At 38.4% G+C, this 19,470-nt stretch overlaps 1 protein-coding gene across 1 annotated transcript in view; it reads left to right on the top strand.

The window, feature by feature from the left end:
• The window catches only part of DCUN1D4 (defective in cullin neddylation 1 domain containing 4), a gene marked incomplete at both ends in the record, with an annotated part of 67,651 nt that overhangs the window by 9,862 nt on the left and 38,319 nt on the right, over positions 1–19,470 (top strand). The window contains 3 exon segments of the mRNA XM_080698032.1: positions 11,644–11,714; positions 11,889–11,928; positions 17,178–17,292. Coding sequence (XP_080554158.1) covers positions 11,644–11,714; positions 11,889–11,928; positions 17,178–17,292 — 226 coding nt within the window.

Below are 19,470 nucleotides of genomic sequence, written 5' to 3'. Positions count from 1 at the left end.
AGGGCACACGGCGGCCTGATGTTAGGTCGGTTGACTTGTGCAGGGTGCTCAGCCAGGACACCGTGAGCTGGGATTCTAACGCAGGGCTTTCTGATGCCAGAGCTCACCTTGTTTCCCTTGAGTCTGGGCCCTCAACATAAGCAAGACGAAAGCATGTTTTTCACTCTGAACAACTTGGTGACTGTGTTGTCAGTGGCAAGTGGGGTGAGAAGGATCTAGAGCCCTTTGTACCTTGTTGCCTTGGGAATGCAGCCAACTGCGTGTCCTGAAGTGACTGCTTTCTTTGAGATGGCACGGCAGGCAGCCTGCTGGGATGCTGCTTCTCTTGTGTGGCAGGTGGATCAGTGAGGCTTAGGAGGGAAGCGCCAGCAGTAGTATGCTTGGGTGGCTTTAACCATGGATCTTGTGTGCAATGAAATGCTGACTCACCTGCAGTGAACTGGTTCCCTTATCAATTTTCCTTTCACTGGCACCCCCTTTTTTGCTTTTGTGCCTTGTAAGTAGCAAATATTTATTGATGAGGGAAATAAAGTTAACACCTTTCTCCCCTGCTACCTTTGTTGTCTTTTGCTTTCACCTGGGTGCCTAGCCCTGTAATCTCTTCTCTGGGTCTTGACCTTTTAATTCACATGGTGATGGCATGCCCTTGAATGAGTTAAGAGTCCTGGAGGCCTGCGCTGACGTAGCTCCAGGAGTGTTTTGGCTGCTGGTGGAGTACAGTTGGGTTGAAGGGTGCTGCACATTGGAATCATTTAGGGCAACTTAAGAGAAGATTGACATTCATTCCCGTTTTTATTTAGTTGATCTGGGTTGGGGCCCTGGATGGGTGTTTTCATAAGCCCCCCCAGGTGATTTTCATGTGCGGCCTATAGATTTGTTAGAGTTGGGTTAGTTATAGATGGGTTTAGTTGTCTGTGAGGGATAAGGCTTGGAAGGCACAGCAGCCCTACCAGGGGCCCCACCCAGGCGGTGGCAGGGACCACTCCTGCTTACCCTCTGACATGGTAGTCCCCACCTGGGTAGCACCTGCCCTGTGCCGGGCACTGTTTTAAGCACGTTCCAGAAGAAGCTCATGCTTTGCAATGTTCTTATGAGGCAGACACTGTTGCCCATTTTAGAGAAAAAGAAATCCTTGCTTCCAGCAATTAAGGCCATGGAGTATGAAAAGGACCCATTAGTCTAGCTTTTAGACTTTTTTCTTCTTAAAATATAGAAAAGTCAGCCGGGTGTGGTGGCGCACGCTTGTAATCCCCCTGTTGGGAGGCGGAAACAGGAGGATCGCGCAGGTTCGAAGCCAGCCGCTTGCTCTGGCTTAAGAGACCCTGTTTCCAAATAAAAATATAAAAAAAAAAAATAGGTCTGGAAGTGTAGCCCGGAGGTAGAAGGGCTTCCAGGAACCCCAGTACCACCAAAACAAAAACCAAACCAAAACAAAAATATAGAAAAGTCATTTAAAATCTTTGTATTTTAGTAACTTAACCCCAAATGTGGATGCATTTGATTTACAAATGTAACTAAGACCTACGCCATCTCAAATAGTGAACATCAATTGGTATGCAAAGTTGTAGATTGATATGGTAGGTCATTTAATACTATCCTTTTTATAGTTTAAACAAAAAATAGGTTTCATTTTATGCTAGTTTGGGTATATTCCAAGTAATTTTGAGGTAAGGCTCATTTAATGTAATTTTTACTAAAATTTGCATTTCATATTTTTCTTTTAAAATTTCATTTACTGTTAATCTTTGAGCTCAAATACAGGTCTGCACTGACTTGTGCTGTGGTTAGGGTAACCCAGGATATTAAGCAAATCAATTATTAGCATTTAAACATGCTCGCGTCCTACCATCATAAAACCTGCCCTTGGCACACCTTCAGACCTGCATGCATGTCTAGTCTCCCCGTCAATCCCAAGCTTCTTGAACAAGCTGCCTGTGTTTGACACTGTGTCTTCTCATCCCCTGCTCTCTGGTCAGCCCACTTTATTCTGGCCTCAGTTCTGTCATTGCAGTCTTTGCTAAAGTCATGTGTAAACTTCTGTGTTGCCCAATTAGTGACTTTTTTAAGCATTAATTTTCCTATTGATTTGTACCTGCAGTATGCTAGGCTCATGCTGTTTTAAGTATTGGGATAGGGTGCTAAATGAAGCAAAAAAGTCCCTGTCCTCATGAAGTTTGGGCTCTAGGGAGAGTGAGAAAGATGTGTGTATGATATATACAGCATCAGGATCATGGAAGACCCATATTTTATGACTTCACTGATACGAAATGTCTAGGCAAATCTAAAAAGAAAGTAGATTAATGGTTGCCTCGTGATGAAGGGGGAAAGGAGAAATCAGGATTGACTGCTGATGCAGTGATAAAAATGTTTCATAGATTGTGGTGAGGGTCAAAATGATTTTTTTTTTTTACAAAGTAAAGTTAAATAAGGAAGAATTATACATTTTTTAAGATCATAACTGAAGAAAAGGACTAAGTATACTAAAATCTATTGTATTGTACACTTTAAATGGATTTATATGGTACATGCATTACATCTCAACAAAGCTGTTAAAATATATCAGAAAGTGGTTGGTGCTTTGAGAAAATCTAAGTGGTGGACTGCTTTGGAGAGAGAAGTCAGAAGAGATTTCTCTCGTGAGGTAACATTTGAGTAGATATTTCACTGAAGACATCTGTTGAATCTTGTCAATATCAGATGTCACTGAGAGAGAGGACATAGTAAATTCAAAGGCCTTTCCTGAGTCTGAGTGGAATAACGAGTGAGCAAGGATAATGGAATGAGATGACATGGGATAGATCACGGACTTATTGAAGATTTGAATTTTTTTTCTCCCATGCTGCAAGAAATCAAAGTCTCAGGAGCAGAAGTCAGAAGTTGTGACGTGTCCTTTGTGTATTAGCAGGATTTTCTGCTCCACATCATTGAACTCTCCTCATCCTCAGTATTTAAAACCTATAGGAAAGAGAGTTTCTGTTTTTACAGGGAAGGAAGCAAGGCAAACTTAAAGAGTGGTTCTCAAATGTAGTAAACCCTTGGCTCTAACAATAGTATTTTTTTTCTATATCACTTAGTAAAATTGACTTTTCAGGAGGATGACCATGTAGCTCATGGCGTGGAGCACCTTTACGCATTCCATTTGTTTTCCAGTTAGACAGAGCTCCTTTATTGCTAGATTATCTTCTTGTTCTGTCCCAGAAACACTTAGAATAAAGACTGATTTTAATTTGTCTAATTTTATTTCACTTTTTTGGTAATAACATGGTCATTATTCTGCCTTTGCCACTCCAACCCCAGTCTTTACAGGTTTATTTCATCATTTCCATTGTCCTCAAAAAGCATCTATTAAGAGCACATTGCTAGATTTAAGACATCTATACCTGAGAACGTTGCTTGCTGATTGGTAGACTAGAGTTTAGCTAATAATACAATACTTTTATCAATTTTTAGTGACCAGAAGAATGAAGTATATGTGAAATATAAATAGTACTGGTGTTATGTAACTTTTCTGCCTTGGTTTTTATTTTTATAGGATGCTAAGTAACTTAGTTGGACTAGTTCAGCATAGAAATTAAATGGACAGTATTTTTGACCAGGAAACAAAATATACATAATTTTGAAATCCCAGATATTAGCTTGTTAAAGATCAATTTTTGTTTTTAATGAATACATATTGTACTCATTTATGATGTGTGACATTTTGGTACATGTATATGATGTATAAGATCAGGGTAATTGTTATATCTATCACCTCAGACATACACCATTTATTTGTGTTAGGAATACTCAAAATTCTTTCTGCTTGCCGGGTATGGTGGCGCACACTTGTAATCCCCGTGCTTGGGAGGCGGAGACAGGAGGATCGCGCAGGTTCGAAGCCAGCCACGTGCGCTGGCTTAGGAGACCCTGTGTCCAAATAAAAATATAAAAAGTAGGTCTGGGAGTATAGCCCGAAAGTAGAAGGGTTTTCAGGAACCCCAGTACCACCAAAAAAAAAAAAAAATCTTTCTGCTAGCTATTTTGAAGTATGCAATTAATTGTTGTCAACCATATTTATCCTACTGTGCTATAGGACATTAGAAATTAATCCGTTTATCCATCTACCTCACTGTATCCTTTAACCATCTTCTCCCATCCATCTCTCCTTTCCTCTCTATAACTTTCCCAGGCCCTGGTAGCCACTACTGTATTCTGTACTTTCTGAGATCAACTTTTTGTTTTCTCATAAAGCAAGAACATGCAGCTTTTGTCTTTCTATTCCTGACTTACTTCACTTAACACAAATTTTCCCCAGTTCCACCCATCCAGCTCCACAGAATTAACACTATTTTTAATGCCTGAATAATACACACACACACACACACATACACCATATTTATTCATTCACCATTTGATGATTTATTTCATATCTTGGTTATTGTGAATTGTGCTGCAATAGACATACTAATGCAAATGTCTCTTTGATATACTGATTTCAACTTCTTTTGATATATACTCAGTAGTGAAATAGCTGGATCATAAACTAGCTTCATTTCTAGTATTTTGAGAAGACACCATACTGTTTACCATAATGACTGTGCCAATTTAGATTTTCACCAACAGTGTATAAAAGTTTCTCTTTTTCCACATCATCAGCACATGTTTTTCTTTGCCTTTTTGATAATAGCCATTCTGATTGGGTGAGATGATATCTGCATTTCCCTGATGTTTAGTCGTGTTGAACACTTTTTCCATATACTTGTTGGTGATGTGTATAATCTCTTTTGAGAAATGTCTATTCAGGTCATTTGCCCATTTTTAAATTGGATTGTGTTTTTGCTGTTGACTTATATATTCTGGAAATTAATTCTGGTTAGATGAATAATTTGCAGATGTTTTCTCCCATTCTGTAGATTGATGCTTCACTCTGTTGTTTCCTTTGCTGTATAAAAGCTTTTTAGTTTGAAGTGTTCTCATTTGTTAACTTTTGCTTTGTTACCTGTACTTTTGGGCTCATCCAAAAATGGTTGCCAAGACCACTGTCCTGAAGCTTTTCTCGTATATTTTTATTTAGCAGTTTCATAGCTTTAGGTCTTACAATTAAGTCTTTGGCCAATCTTGAGTTGATTTTTGTATATGATGAGAGATAGGAATATAGTTTTAAATTTTTTTACTAATAGGGACATCCAGTTTTCCTAGTGTAATTTATTGAAGATATTTTTTTCTCCCAATGCATGTTCTTACTACCTTTGTTGAAAATCTGTTGGCTGTAGGTGTGCAGATTTATTGTTGGACTGTCTCTTTTCTTCTATGGCTCATAATGCCAATATGATCCAGCTTGATTGCTATTGCTTTGTAGTATGTTTTAAGTCAGGTATTATAACTTCTAGTTTTGCTCTTTTTGCTCAGAGTTATTTTGGTTACTCAAGGTCTTTTGTGGTTCTAAAACAAAATTATGATTGTTTTTCTATTTCTGTGAAGAATGCCATTAATATTTTGATAGGAATTGCACTGAATCTTTAGATTACTTTGGGTAGTATGGACATTTTAGCCATATTAACTCTTCCAACCCATGAATATGGGATGCATTTCTATTTTTTGTGTTCTTTTCATCAGGGGTTTGTAAGTTTCATTGTAAAGATCATTCACTTCCTTGTTTAAGTTTATTCCTATTTTCTTTTTATTTTTCATAGCTATTATTAATGGTATTTTCTTGATTTCTTTCTCATTAATTTTGTTATTGGCGTATAAAAAGCTATTAATTTTTAAATATTTTCGTATCCTACAAACTTACTGAATTAGTTTCTCATCAGTTTTGATCCTTTTTGGTGGATTCTTTAGGTTTTTCTATGTATAAAATCATATTGTCTATATATAGGGATGATTTAGCCTCCTTCTTTGCTATTTGTATGCCTGGTATTTCTTTCTCTTATCTTATTGCTCTGGCCTACTTTTTAATTTTTAAAAAAAATTTATAGATTGTTTTAGACCTAGCCATTTTTAATATTTTTTCTTTAGTACTAGATCATTTCAAGTTTGTGTGCTTGATGATTAACAATCTGGTAGGAAATGCTGCTGCTTTTTTCCCTTTATGGAGTATGAAAATAGATTGACCTTTTTGCTCTTATTAGAAATAACCTAGAGTGTAAGAAATAGCTTTGGATTAGCAACTAGAAGACACGATTTATTCCCAGCTTGGCCACAGCAGGCTATCTGACCCTGCTTGAGCTAGACACAAGTACATGAAACATGGAGCTCTTCTCGCTCAGCGCCTACATGCAGTTCAGTTGGTTTTTCTGTTCTTGCAGTAATTACATTTTATATAGAAATTATTTTTATTTTTTTCTTGTGCTCGTGTTACTGGGGATTGAATCCAGGAGTATTCCACCTTTGAGGTACACCCCCAGCTCTTTTTTAGTTTTTGTTTTTGAAACAGGATCTTGAGCGTCTCTCTTGGATGCTAAGGCTGTCCTCAAGCCAGTACTCCTCCTGTCTTAGTTTCCCAAGTACTGGGATTACAGGTGTGTGCTACCACACCCAAGTCTAGAAATTGTTTCTAAAGTTCTTACTTAAGGGGGGAAATCACAGTGCCATTAGATATAATTTTAGAAGGCACCCCATCGGAGAATGTCTCAAGGAGAGCTAGTTCCTTCCTCTAGCATTGGAACAGATCACTAGGTCTTCAGTTGAGCACCAGTTGAAGGAGCTGACATAGTTTAGGGACCATGCTTTATGAAAAAGACATACCTTTAAATATTAGACTCATTCAGTGTTGTGATCCAAAGATGTTATTGGCATGTGTAAACTGAGACAGAGTGACTATTCATGTGCCGTGACTCGTGGTGATTAAGTAGAAGGGAAGGCAGTTACTGGGACAATTGAAATTTCAAATGAATTTCAATCTCGCCAAAAGAATAAAGTTGAATTTGAATTAAATGGCTATTTTCTGCAAATTCAGTGGACTCAGGATCTCTCCTCTCCGTTTTTACTACCACGGTCTAATATGAGATACTATTCATTTATTTCCCACTTCAGTGACTTCCAATTGTCTCCCTAAATGGTGACTCTAAATCGGGGTCACCTGCCATCCTTGTTCTACCCTTGCTAGGGTAATCTAACAAACTTGTGATTAGCACAGTCCCATGGCTCCCAGACTCTCACAGGAGTGCTTCCAGAACTTTTCCAGCAGTGTTCTGCTGTGGGATCAGTGAGGTGGTCACTCCCAGGGTCCAGGAAGCACGTGTGCACTCAGTGTGGTAAAATTTCTTTACACTCTTGTGCTATAATGTTTGTGTTCATGTAGAATTGTCGTAGGTAAATGACCTTTGGCGAGAGTTAGTTTTGCTTGAATATTCCATGTTTACTTCTTCCATTTGCATGCCTTATTCGTGGCCTAGTTGAAAATACATCTTCTGAGGACATTCATCCAAAACTCAAAAGCAGGATTCACAGGTTTAAATTGTAGTTTAGTTAGCCGGGTGTGGTGGCGCACGCTTATAATCCCAGCCTCTGGGAGGCTGAGACAGGAGGATCCAGGTTCGAGGCCAGCCTCAGCTAGTACTTAGTGAGGCCTTCTACAGCTCAATGAGACCCTGTTTCAAAATAAAGAACACAAAATAGGGCTGGGGGTATATATAGTTCAGAGATAGAATGTCCCTGGGTCCACCCCTAGTACCACATTAAAAAAAGAAATTGTAGTTTAGTGATGGGAGAAACAATTGCTTTCCAATGTTGGGTCATTCTATTCCAGGAATATGTGCCTACATGTATGTCTTTTCAGTAAGCTTTTGTTCTTCATTTGTATCTTACATACTAAAGTTTACTCCTATATGTATAGGTGCTTTTTGTTATTATAACTGGGATCTCTCAGTTACATTTTGCAAATGATTGTAATAGTATAATGGGAAACACTTGCTTTTTATGTATTTAAGATTGTTTTTGGTTCTCAGATGGGCATAAACTATTAGATATGTTAATTTTCAAATTTGATTCTGTTGGTTGACAGTTACTGTTTGAACTTTCCTGTAATAGTTTGAGTCCTAATATTTATGTGTCTGCATATGTTGGGGGTTCTGTAGCTCGGGTAGTGTAGGAGAATGGATTTCGACCTCCTCAGTGTTGTTCATTTTTTCTTTTATGTTATACAGGTCATAGCAAATAGTAACTGAAACAAACAGAAGTAGATAACTTTGTGTCCAGTGAGCATTTGTAAAGGGTTTTAAAAATACTCAGAAGATAATTTAGGCGAGCTATTTATCAACCAGGCTGTGCATTTCTGCAGAGCCAATTGTTCTTTTAATGTGAACTGTAGAGAAATGTGCCTGTTGCACAGGAGGAGCAAGGCTGATCATGGCTTCACGGTGGAAAGACACTGGATCATGGAATACAGTCGACCTAACCTGGCATTGATCCTTTGGAATTGAAATATGAGCAGGAGATTTTTATGAATCAGTTAATGCTTTCCTAAAACATCCTCTGCAAAGTATTTGATCTTTACCCCTAATATCTATGCCTTAAGGATGTGAACTCTGTTTTAGACTTCAAGGTCTATTACTTGCCCTAAGCACTGAACAGATGAACCATAAATCCAATGCATTAACCTTTGTGAATTTATCTTTTTAGTGCTATTTTTGTCTTTTTCCCCCCAAGTGTGTGTCTTCTCCTTAACTTCCTATGTTGGTGAAACTAAGAAGATTATTCATGTTGTTTTCTTTTCCCTTTTTTGGGGGTGGTGGTAGTAGTAGTGATTGGATGTGGTAATGGATACTTGATGACATATACCATGTGATTTGTGAAATGAACCTTTTTGCTTTCATTGCCTTTAGTGAAGTGAAACTTCATATATGGAACCTGGTAGTAAACACCCTTCTGCTTTTTCTAGTGTGTTGTGATTACCTGCAACCATTATTATAAACATCAGTTGGTAGAATATAAGTACAGCATATCATAGGCTGCAGAGATGTATCAGGCCACATGCCTCATAGAAGCGTTGACATCGGGTCTTTGATATAGGTCCTCAGTTGGAAAGTAGAAATTCTTTTAAATGGCTCTTTGGTATAAAGAATGCAGTGGTAATTGATAGCTTTATTGAGCACTTAACTGTGATCTAGGCATTGCAGTGGCAACCTGACACATCTAGGCATTGTGACAGGTTTCTAATTACATATTTTTATCCCTGCAGCAACACTATTAAGGATAATTTCTTGTTCTCATTTTACAGCTCAGGAATTGATATTTAGACCTGAGATATGATAGCTGTTAGACCTCTAATATCAAGCTGTACACCAAAGTGGTATTTTTGGCAGGAATCAGAGCGAGTATGTATGTACGCACGCACATACACGTACACATTGCACTCTGTTGGGAGTAGGGAGGGCACCGGACAGGGTTCGTGGAATGGTGAGGTTTGAAAATGTGGGGGCCCAGCTCATGAAAGTCTGGAATACTAGATTGAGGACAACTTGAGTTTCTTGTCGTTTCTACTTTTATATCCCTATGAGGGAGGGAGTAAGATTTAACAACTTTAACTCATTTTGACTCTTACTGAATTAACATAACATAGTGGTGAAATGAGAGAAGACAGCATGAGGGGCAGAAGGACCTCACTGCATTTGTGGCTTTTGGCAGGCTCCCTTCCCGTTATATGTGGCCTCAGTGAAAAGGGAATCTGTAGCCTTCATTCTGGTTTGCTTTTGGGGGGGACCCAAGAGTGTAATTTATGTTTCAGGTGATAATGGAATGGATTTGTCTTCCTGTTTTTAAGTTGAAAGCATACAGAAGGGGGTTGTGGCTTGGGGTGCAGGGTTGGACATCGCAGCTTCTCACTGCCTCTTTGAGGTCTGGAGAGGGCTATTGCTTTCTGGCTTTAGAGACCCCCATCACTGTTTACTAAATGTAAACAAGCACATACACATACATAAACCTGCACACCTCAGATGCTTTTCTGAACCATTTCTGTGCAGTTGTCCTGATTAAGGTGGAACAATCTAGATTCTGTGCCACATTATATCATTTTACCTTAAGCATGGCTAGGTTATTCAGATGCCAAATTGTCTGTATTTGAGGCCTGTTTAGAGTCTGAGGCTCTGCTCTGGCTCTTAGCCATAAACACTGGTTCTTTGGACCCTTCTAGATGTTTGTGCCTGGGTTGGAGCAGTGCATATATACATGTAAGAGTACGGCCTGCTCTTTCTCTTGCTCCCATGTGTATGTCGGGCTCTGCTGATGCCTGGCTTGGCCTGTCTGCCTGTTCAGAACTGGATTCCTAGCAAGATTTAAAAGAGAAAGTGCAGCCGGGCGTGGTGGCGCACGCTTGTAATCCCAGCATTCGGGAGGCTGAGACCTGGAGGATCGCGGTTCCCAGACAGCCTCAGCTACTTAGTGAGGTCCTCTGCAACTCAGTGAGACCCGGTTTCAAAATAAGAATAAAAAAAAAAAATAGGGCAGGGGGTGTAGCTCAGAGGTAGAATGCCCCTGGGTTCCATCACCAGACCCGCAAAAAAAAAAAAAAAAAGAGAAAGTGCTTCTAACTAGTAGCAGGCAAGCCAATTTGTTTTGTAGATTGAGTAGCAGCCCAGAGGGTCCAGCCCCAGCACAGAAAACTTATGTGGTAGCATCTGATATTTGTCCTAAATAAAATATTCAATAACTTGCAGAGTTACTGTGTCTTTTCAAGGTCCTTTTTATTTTAACCTTTATGATAGGAAAGAAAAAGAAATAATGTGTAAATCCAGATATTTTACGAAGATATTTCTATTGCTTTCTAAAGTAGGAAATTGTTCATAAACTTTCACCTTGTCTTTGTATAGCCTAAATATATGCAAGCATAGTTGACAGAGGCATTTGAGATGAGAAAATCATAAGCCTAACAGTTTATTGTAGTTTTAAGTTGTACGGGATTCTAGGATGGAACAACTTTAGCTGTCTTTTGTTGCATGAGTTAGTGTGTGATTCTGGAAACATTAGAGATGAAACGTGGATGCACTCTTTGATCTGGGCTTGTTTCCTTAGGAGTGTAATTTCTGTTTCTGTGGCACACTTTAGTGCTGCTGCGCCTGCAAGTATCCCTGTAGACTATTACTGGGCTCTGGCCTCTTGGACTTGGAGCTTGCAAAACAGTTATTTGATTTATTTGTGTCTGTTTTATGGGCAAAGAGGGGCTTAGATTCTAGTTTTGCTTTCCCTGCTATGCAGTTGACAATGAAATAAATATATTGTAAGAAATGCTGGATGTTGGAGTGCTTTTCTATCATTTTCCTGTCAGGAGCTTGCTTATTGTACCAGAAATTCTGGGGAAGGGATGGAGAACGTGAACACATTTGAGATCTATCTTCTACTTTTGTGACACGTTTAATTTGCTGACATTATTTATATCTTTCTGTTAAGCTCAAGTTCCCTGCTGACAGGATTTTATAGCTACCACAGTGTTTTCATTTTACCTTAGAATCCACAAGAAAATTTCATGCACTTATATACATTTCATTGGGAATTTAACTTTATTGTGAGACTTTCTATTATATAGGTTAGTAGATGTATGTCAAATTTTTTGTATAAGTATCAAATTAATATATCAAAACATTTGTTTATCTCTTGAGCTTTGTAGAATAGTCTCTGCAGTCTGGGAAATAAATAATAGTGAATTTTCTTTCTTTTCTTTTTTTAAAGACTTTCAGCTGAACTCTCATCTCTCAACACTGGCAAATATTCATAAGATCTACCACACCCTTAATAAGCTAGTAAGTCAGTCTTTTAAAGATAAAACTACTAACTGTTTAAAATAGTCACTTTATGCAAGTTTACATGATAACAGTTAAAAAAATAGAGATGTCAGTTGCTTATGAAAATGCTGAATTTTAAAACTTGCTGTAAGGTATGTGATTTCTTGGTAATGATGAGCATATTTCTTGCAGAATCTAACAGAAGACGTTGGCCAAGACGATCACCAAACAGGTATCTGTAAATGCTAACACTTCTTAATTTTAAATATATTTATTAATATAAAATGATGAAAGAGAAATACTAATCACAAATGCTCTGTGTTGTAGTAACATACCCCATTATCAAGTTATACTTGATTGAGGGGTCTTTCAGGTAAAGTGAAGGCTGCTATGTTATAGCTCCTTCCCAGTAGGAAATTAATTCTGGGACTCTGATATATGGTAAAGTATTTAATTCCTTTGTAGGGGCTGAAGATTCTCTAGGTTTTTTTTTTTTTTTTAGTGTGGTACTGGGAATGGAACCCAGGAACATTCTACCTCCAAGCTACATTCCCCAGTCCTATTTTTAATTCTTTATTTTTGAAAGAGGGTCTCCTTAAGTTGTGGAGGGTCTCCTAAGTAGCCAAGGCTGGTCACGAACCTGTGATCCTCAGCCTCCTAAAGTACTGGGATTACAAGCATGCGCCACCATGTCCAGCTCTCTAGTTTTTAAGATAGCATTTTTTTGGGTTTAGATATCGTTTTTTCCTCTGCTGAAGTATTTTAGTTTATACTAATAACATTGGGCAGTAATTCAGTTTGAAAGATATCCTATAAATATGCAGACATATATGACTTACAGTTCTAGAGGCTAAAAAGACCTAGATCAAGGTGCCAACAAATTTCGTGTCTAAATGAGGGCCTGTTCATCATTCATAGCATCTTCTTGCAGCATCTTCAGTGGGAGGGGAGGCAGGCCCTTGGGCTTCTTTTATAAAGGCACTAATTCAGTCACATGGGCTCTTCTGTCATGACTTAATCATCCTCACCTTTTCGTATCAACACATTGGAGATTAGATGTCAACATATTCATTTTGAAGGGGCACAAACATTCAGGCCCTAGCAGTGGTTGCTGGTGAATTTGAATAACACTAAAGTACCTGGACTTGAAGAGTAATGGTCTTCCTTCATTTCTCCATCTTACCAGTCCCCCCAGCACATTATTTAATGTTTTTTCTTTCAGACTATTTGTTTAGTATCCATGATATACTGCACATAGTATATTGTATCATCTTTTTTTACTTAATGGTATATTTTGGAGATTGTTGAGATTTAGGACCCCCTACTTTCTCCTCAGATTAGTTCAGAATCAATTGGAAATTAAGCATTAGAGATAACAGTTTTGTTGGAACAAAACATAAGACAGAGATAACTAAGATAGAAATACGAGTTTTGTTGGAAAGATGTACAGCATGAACACTCAGGCTTTTCAGTGTTTTTCTCTGGATCACTGCCACAACTGGGTAAGTTCAGGCTGGCACACCTGCTGCCCTCTCCACTCCCCGCTGTGATGGTGGAAGGCTTCAGACTTCTGCCTAAACAGCCAGCAGGCAGATCTGCAAGGCGCTTGGAGGGTGAGGCGCTCTGCTCAGTTTCCTTTCCCAGGATCACCAATTAGACCAGACACACCTCCTTCTGGGGAGGAGGGACAATGGGGGCAGAGACTGTGACAGGAAGGAGTATTCTAGGAGGTCAGAAGCACTGGAGGATCTTTTAATAGCACATTTATAAAGCATCTGTTCTCTTTTTAAATGGCTGTATATTTTCTAATTTATGGAAATATCATAATGTATTTTCCAGCCTCCTAATAATATACATTTGTATGTTTAACTTTTAGCTATTTTCAGCAATGCTTGAATAAATTTTTTAGGGTCATTTTTAATATTTAAAAAGGGAAAAACACTTCTGTCCCATTCTAGAACAGTATTGGTAGACTGAGGATTTTTAAAGAGTTAGTATAGTTTTAATTTTGAAAATAAAACTTTGTATTTGTAAAGCTCTAAGATTTCTTTATTTAAGCTATGATAATTTTTTAAGTTCTGAATCCTGTTTATTATGAAGTTAATTTTGAAGTTTTGATTAAAATGAGTAATTGTTACTGTTTTAATTTTACATCTAAGTATTTACCCTGAAATGTGGCAATTTAATAACTGGAAGTTATAGTTAAGGAAGAGGAAAGTGCATTGGCCTGCTCTTTTGACCTTGGGGCCAGCATCTGTGTCTGAGGTTGGGTCTCTGATTTGCTGGTACCTTGTAAATGGCCTGCAATATCAATTAGTGTTAGTGATTTCTTTGAATAGTCATTTCATTAATGTTTCCCTCTCTGGTTACAGCAACACTTGTGATGCTCATAGCCAACAAAGTATACTTTAAAAACTAAATACTGTAAAATCCATGATGTTTGGAAATCTGAGAAAGTTTAGTCACTGAGATGCTTCTTTGATTACTTTGGCCCACCAGGAGTATGAGCAACATCTCTTACATGTGGAAGAGCCAAGCTCAAGTGAAAAGAGACTTTGTCTTCTCCAAGGCTTTTCTTTGGTGCTCTTAGAGGAGAGGGAGCGGGAGAGAGAGAGAAGGGGTGGCCTGGGAGGGGGGATGCGAGAGAAAGAGAATGTATTAGTTAATATTAGGGAGGTAGCCCAAAAGATAATGAATTGAAAATAAAAAAGCAAAAGAGGACAGAATATGAGTAAGAAAGTTGATGATAGGTGTTAAAGTCAGTGTTCTCTTAGAAAAGGAAATTTTTTTTTTGCCTTCAGTAGATAAAAATTGTATCTTTGGAAACTAACTCGAGCAAGCAAGTAGTTAAATGATCTGTTCAAAAGAATGAAATAAAGTATTAAGTACTAGTGAAATGTCTTAAACTGCAATCTGTTTTTTTTCTGTGAATTATCTTTTATTTTTTCTTACTATTGTTTAAAGAGTAATAACCTTTATTTTTGGGAAATTTCATTTTACACAATTCTTTTTTTTAAATTTTTTATTTTACTGGTACATTGTAAGCATACATCATGATGATGTTCAGAGTAATTGGGACATACATGCACTCAGCACTTGGTGAGCTTTACCCTCCCTGTGCAGTATTGTGATTGGCATCGATAAATTTGTTACCATGCAGCATGTACATTGACGTGTTTCCCTCATCAGTCTCCCTCTCCCTATGCCTCCCTCCCGTAGGCCCCTTCCCTCATTCCACTAGGGCTTCTCCTCCTTTGTCTGGAGTCCCTCCTCTATCCCACTTTCTTCCTAGCCTCCACATATGAGGGAAGATATCCAACCATCTACTTTTTGTGACTAATTTTGCATACATTCTCCAGTTCCATCTGTACCCCTGCAAACAATGTAAGTTTGTTCTTCTTTATGGCTGAGTAGAATTCCATTGTGTGTATGTCCATAATTTTGAAATCCATTCATCTGTTGATGGATTGGCACCAATCCTAGGCTGGTAATTAGAATGGCAGTCATTAAAAATAAATAATAATAATGCTGGCAAGGATGTGGAGAAGTAAGAACTCTGATACAATGTTGATAGGATTGCAAATTAGTGCAACCCCTTTGGAAATCAGTGTGGAGGTTCCTCAGATGAATGGGAATGCATCTACTATATGATCCAGCTGTGCCACTTGTGGGTATCTACTCCCCCCAAAATTGAAATGAGACTACCATAGTAATGTATTTGTATCTATGTTTATAGCAGGCACAATTGATAGTAGCCAAACTGCAATCTGTTTAGCAACCTAAATTGTTAAATCTTTGTGAAATTGTTCAGTGAGGAGTGGGGTGAATTAGCAATGTAAAAATATTGAAGTGGCAGAATGAGCTATGTAAAATACTAATTAAACAAAGCTATGATACAACAGCTCGCTAAAATGGAAAATTAGTGAGATTTTTGCTTTAGGACATGCATTTGTTCTAAGTTTGAAAAAGTTAGAAAAGCTGTCTAATTTTGTAGGAGTCTTGTTTGGGGATGATTGGAAATTGGACACATGAGTTGATATGATTTTTGGGAAATTAATTCTGACAACTCATTTTACTGAGGCCCATAAAGTAAAAAAAAAAAAAAAAAATATATATATATATATATATATATATATATATACACACACACACATATATATACATATATATATAATCTTTTATAAATATCTAAAGGCAGTGGAGCTCCTACATATGCATTATTATTTTATTAAGAATAAAATGCTTAAATTTTTATCAGACCAGTAAGCTGGATAGACATTTTGAAAGGGCTTTTGGTCTGATCCAGGTGAACCCAAGTTGCCCTTTAATCTTGATTTTCTGGGACAAATACTAGGATAGACTTGTTGTGTTGGCAGTATTTTCACTTGTTTAATGTCAGAAAGAAGACTGTATTCATTGACTCACTGATTTGTTTGTATGTATGGTCAATTAAAAGATTTTTAATTTGTTTGCATGAAATACTGGGCCGAAAAGAAATGGGCCTGAACTCAAATCATGTAGCCCTCAGGTTAAAAGCTATACATAGTTTTTATTGCCTCCCTTAGGATCGTATAAATACCACAATATAAAGGAAGAACTTCTAATAATGGGAAGATTTTTTTTTTTTTTTTTGGTGGTACTGGGGTTCCTGGAAGCCCTTCTACTGCTGGGCTCCCAGACCTATTTTATACTTTTTATTTGGAAACAGGGTCTCTTAAGCCAGCGCGGCTGGCTTCAAACCTGCACGATCCTCCTGTCTCCGCCTCCCAAGTGCGGGGATTACAAGCGTGCGCCACCACGCCCGGCTCTCTATCAGATTTTTGAAGACAAATGCTTTTGAAAGTTTTGGGCTAGGGGTGTTGCTCAGTGGTAGAACGCCTGTCTACCATGCATGAGGCCCTGGAATAGAGCTGTAATACTTGCCAAAAAAAAAAGTGCTTTGTAATTGTTATTAATGTATTAAAATACCAGTCTTGGTATTTTGCCCCTCTACCTGTAATGTCAGATGGTTTGTAGGTCACTCACTGAAGCAAATACACACTCTTTAACATTCTTGCTTATATTATTTGATTGGCTTGATTCCTAATTTTTTTCTTTGTTTTTTTTTAAAAAGGTCTCAGTAGGTTAATGGGAGTCTCACTACTTGCTGAGGCTGTCCTGAAACCTGCAATTCTCCTGTCTCAGACTTCCAAGTCCTGGGATTCAAGTGTGTGCCACTACACCTGACTTTAAAAAAATTTAAAAAAATTTTTATTTTGAAACAGGACCTTGCTAAATTACTGAGGGTTTTGCTAGGTTGCTGAGGCTAGCCTCAAATCTGTGTTCTTATCTCAGCCTCCCAAATACTGGGATTACAGGTGTGTGTCACCATGCCACCCCCATCTCAAGTAATGGGACATTTTAAATCTACCAGTAATACTGTTTGGAAGAGTTAACCATGCAGCATGCCTTAATTTTGTGCTCTTTGAATTTGTTTTGCAGGAAGCCTGCGGTCTTGCAGTTCTTCAGACTGCTTTAGTAAAGTGATGCCCCCAAGGAAAAAGAGAAGACCTGCCTCTGGAGATGATTTATCTGCCAAGAAAAGCAGACATGATAGGTATGGTGTAGAGATCAGGGGTCAAAATTGAATCCATGGTGGAGGACATGTGCACCCACTTGATCAGGCTGCGTCTTGTCTCGTGTGCAGCTGGAATGTTTTGGTTTTCCATCAAAGTGTGATTATTTAATGGTGGTTATTTTGTGTGTAGGTTTATAAGACATACAAAACAAAATAGAGTTTTTAGAAATTAAAGTTTTATCTGAATCCATGGATCTGCTATTAAAACTAGAGTAGTTTTTGTTTCTTTCCTCTGGGAGCCTTTGTATCCATCACTGGTGAGGACCACAGAAGTGGTGACTGTTCTTTCGAGGGTCTCATTCACCATAGTCCCGGGGCTGGAGTGGTGTGCCCACACTGATTTATACCTACCAGGTATAAATATTTTTCCAAATGTGTGAAGATTTGACAAAAACTATGAAAAACAAGATATTTAAACCACTTCATTTTCAGACAAGTGAACTTTTAATCTTGGTAACTTCAAAGGCATGTTAAATTTTAAAGCAGTTTCTTTTCTTCTTCTATTTTTTTTTTTTTTTTTGTTGTTGTTGTTGTTGAGGCCAAGTCTTCTGTGTTGCCTAGGATGGCCTCAAATTCCTGGGCTCAAGTGAACCTCCTGCCTCAGCCTCCCTAGTAGCTGGGAACACAGGCACGTGCCACCAGGCCCAGCTTCTTTGTTAAACAATAGTGTAATTTTTCCTGCCCTTTTGTCATCTCTCCCTAGTCTGGCTCCGTGGGTCCCTTCTCTAACAGGCTAGACTTTCCACATGTATAAATCCAGGGGATTTACATGAGATGTTCCTGTTCTGTTCTTGCTGTGATGCTTCATTTGCTTTAACTCAGTTGGAGAAATAGATAAACTCCGAAAACATGAAAACAGTGTTACTGTTCATATCTGAAATGAGTAAAAAATTTCATGGCCAGCCTCAGCCACTTATTGAGGCCCTCTGCAACTCAGTGAGACCCTGTTTCAAAATAAAAAGTAAAAGAGGGTTGGGAAGGGAGTATAACTCAGAGGTAGAATGCCTCTGGATTCAGTTCCCAGTAACACACACACACACACACACACACACACACACACACACACCCTAAATGAAAATAATAGCAATTTAGAAGAGAATCACTAGCATTCACTGAAGTACATTCTAGCTCTTTAAATTTCTTTGTGTTTGTTTCTTTTTTTTTTTTTTTTTTTCCCTTTTATTTTGAGACAACTTCTTGCTAAATTTCCTGGGCTGAACTCAAACTTCTTTTTTTTTTTTTTTTGGTGGTATTGGGGGTGGAACCCAGAGGCTTTCTACCTCCGGGCTATACTCCCAGACCTTTTTTTATATTTTATTTGGGAACAGGGTCTCACTAAGTTTCTGAGAGCCTCACTAAGTAGCTGAAGCTGGCTTCGTGTGATCCTCCTGTCTCAGCCTCCCAAGTGCGGGGATTACAATGATGTTCCTGTCTCACCCTCTCCAGTTGCTGGGGTCACTAACGATCATTAGGCCTATGATACTCAATGTTATGAGGCCAGGTTACTTTGATATTTCTTGGCAGTGTGAATGTTATTATCACGGAATTGTTAAGGTGATAATCACTGCATTTTGTGCCTATATAGCACTTGCTGGTTTTTTTTTTTGGTGGTACTGGGGATGGAACCCAGGGGCATGCTACCTCTGAGCTATAATCCCAGCCCTATTTTTTTATTCTTTATTTTGAAACAGGGTCTCACTGAGTTGCAGAGGGCCTCACTAAGTAGCTGAGGCTGGCTGTGAATCGCAACTCTCCAATCTCAGCCTCCCGAATGCTGAGATTACAAGCGTGCGCCACCATGCCTGGCTGCTTGCTATTTTTTTTTTTTTTTTTTTTTTTTTTTTGTGTGTGGTGGTACTGGGGTTCCTGGAAGCCCTTCTACCTCCGGGCTACACTCCCAGACCTATTTTATATTTTGGAAACAGGGTCTCTTACGCCAGCGCGGCTGGCTTTGAACCTGCGTGATCCTCCTGTCTCCGCCGCCCAAGCGCAGGGATTACAAGCGTGCACCACCACGTCCGGCTATTTTTTTTTTTTTTTAACCACAGTCTTAATATCACTTAGTATGAAAAAAAAATCAGATTAAAAACTGACAGTTGAGTTGCAGCTTCTGACTTTATTTTTTATCTTTTTTTTAAAAAAAAGATTTATATACCA

The sequence above is a fragment of the Muscardinus avellanarius genome (genome assembly GCF_963383645.1).
Source record: "Muscardinus avellanarius genome assembly, chromosome: 6".
Classification (NCBI taxonomy): domain Eukaryota; kingdom Metazoa; phylum Chordata; class Mammalia; order Rodentia; family Gliridae; genus Muscardinus; species Muscardinus avellanarius.
Note: the sequence above shows the minus strand (reverse complement) of the source record. Positions and strands in the feature narration are given on the sequence as shown.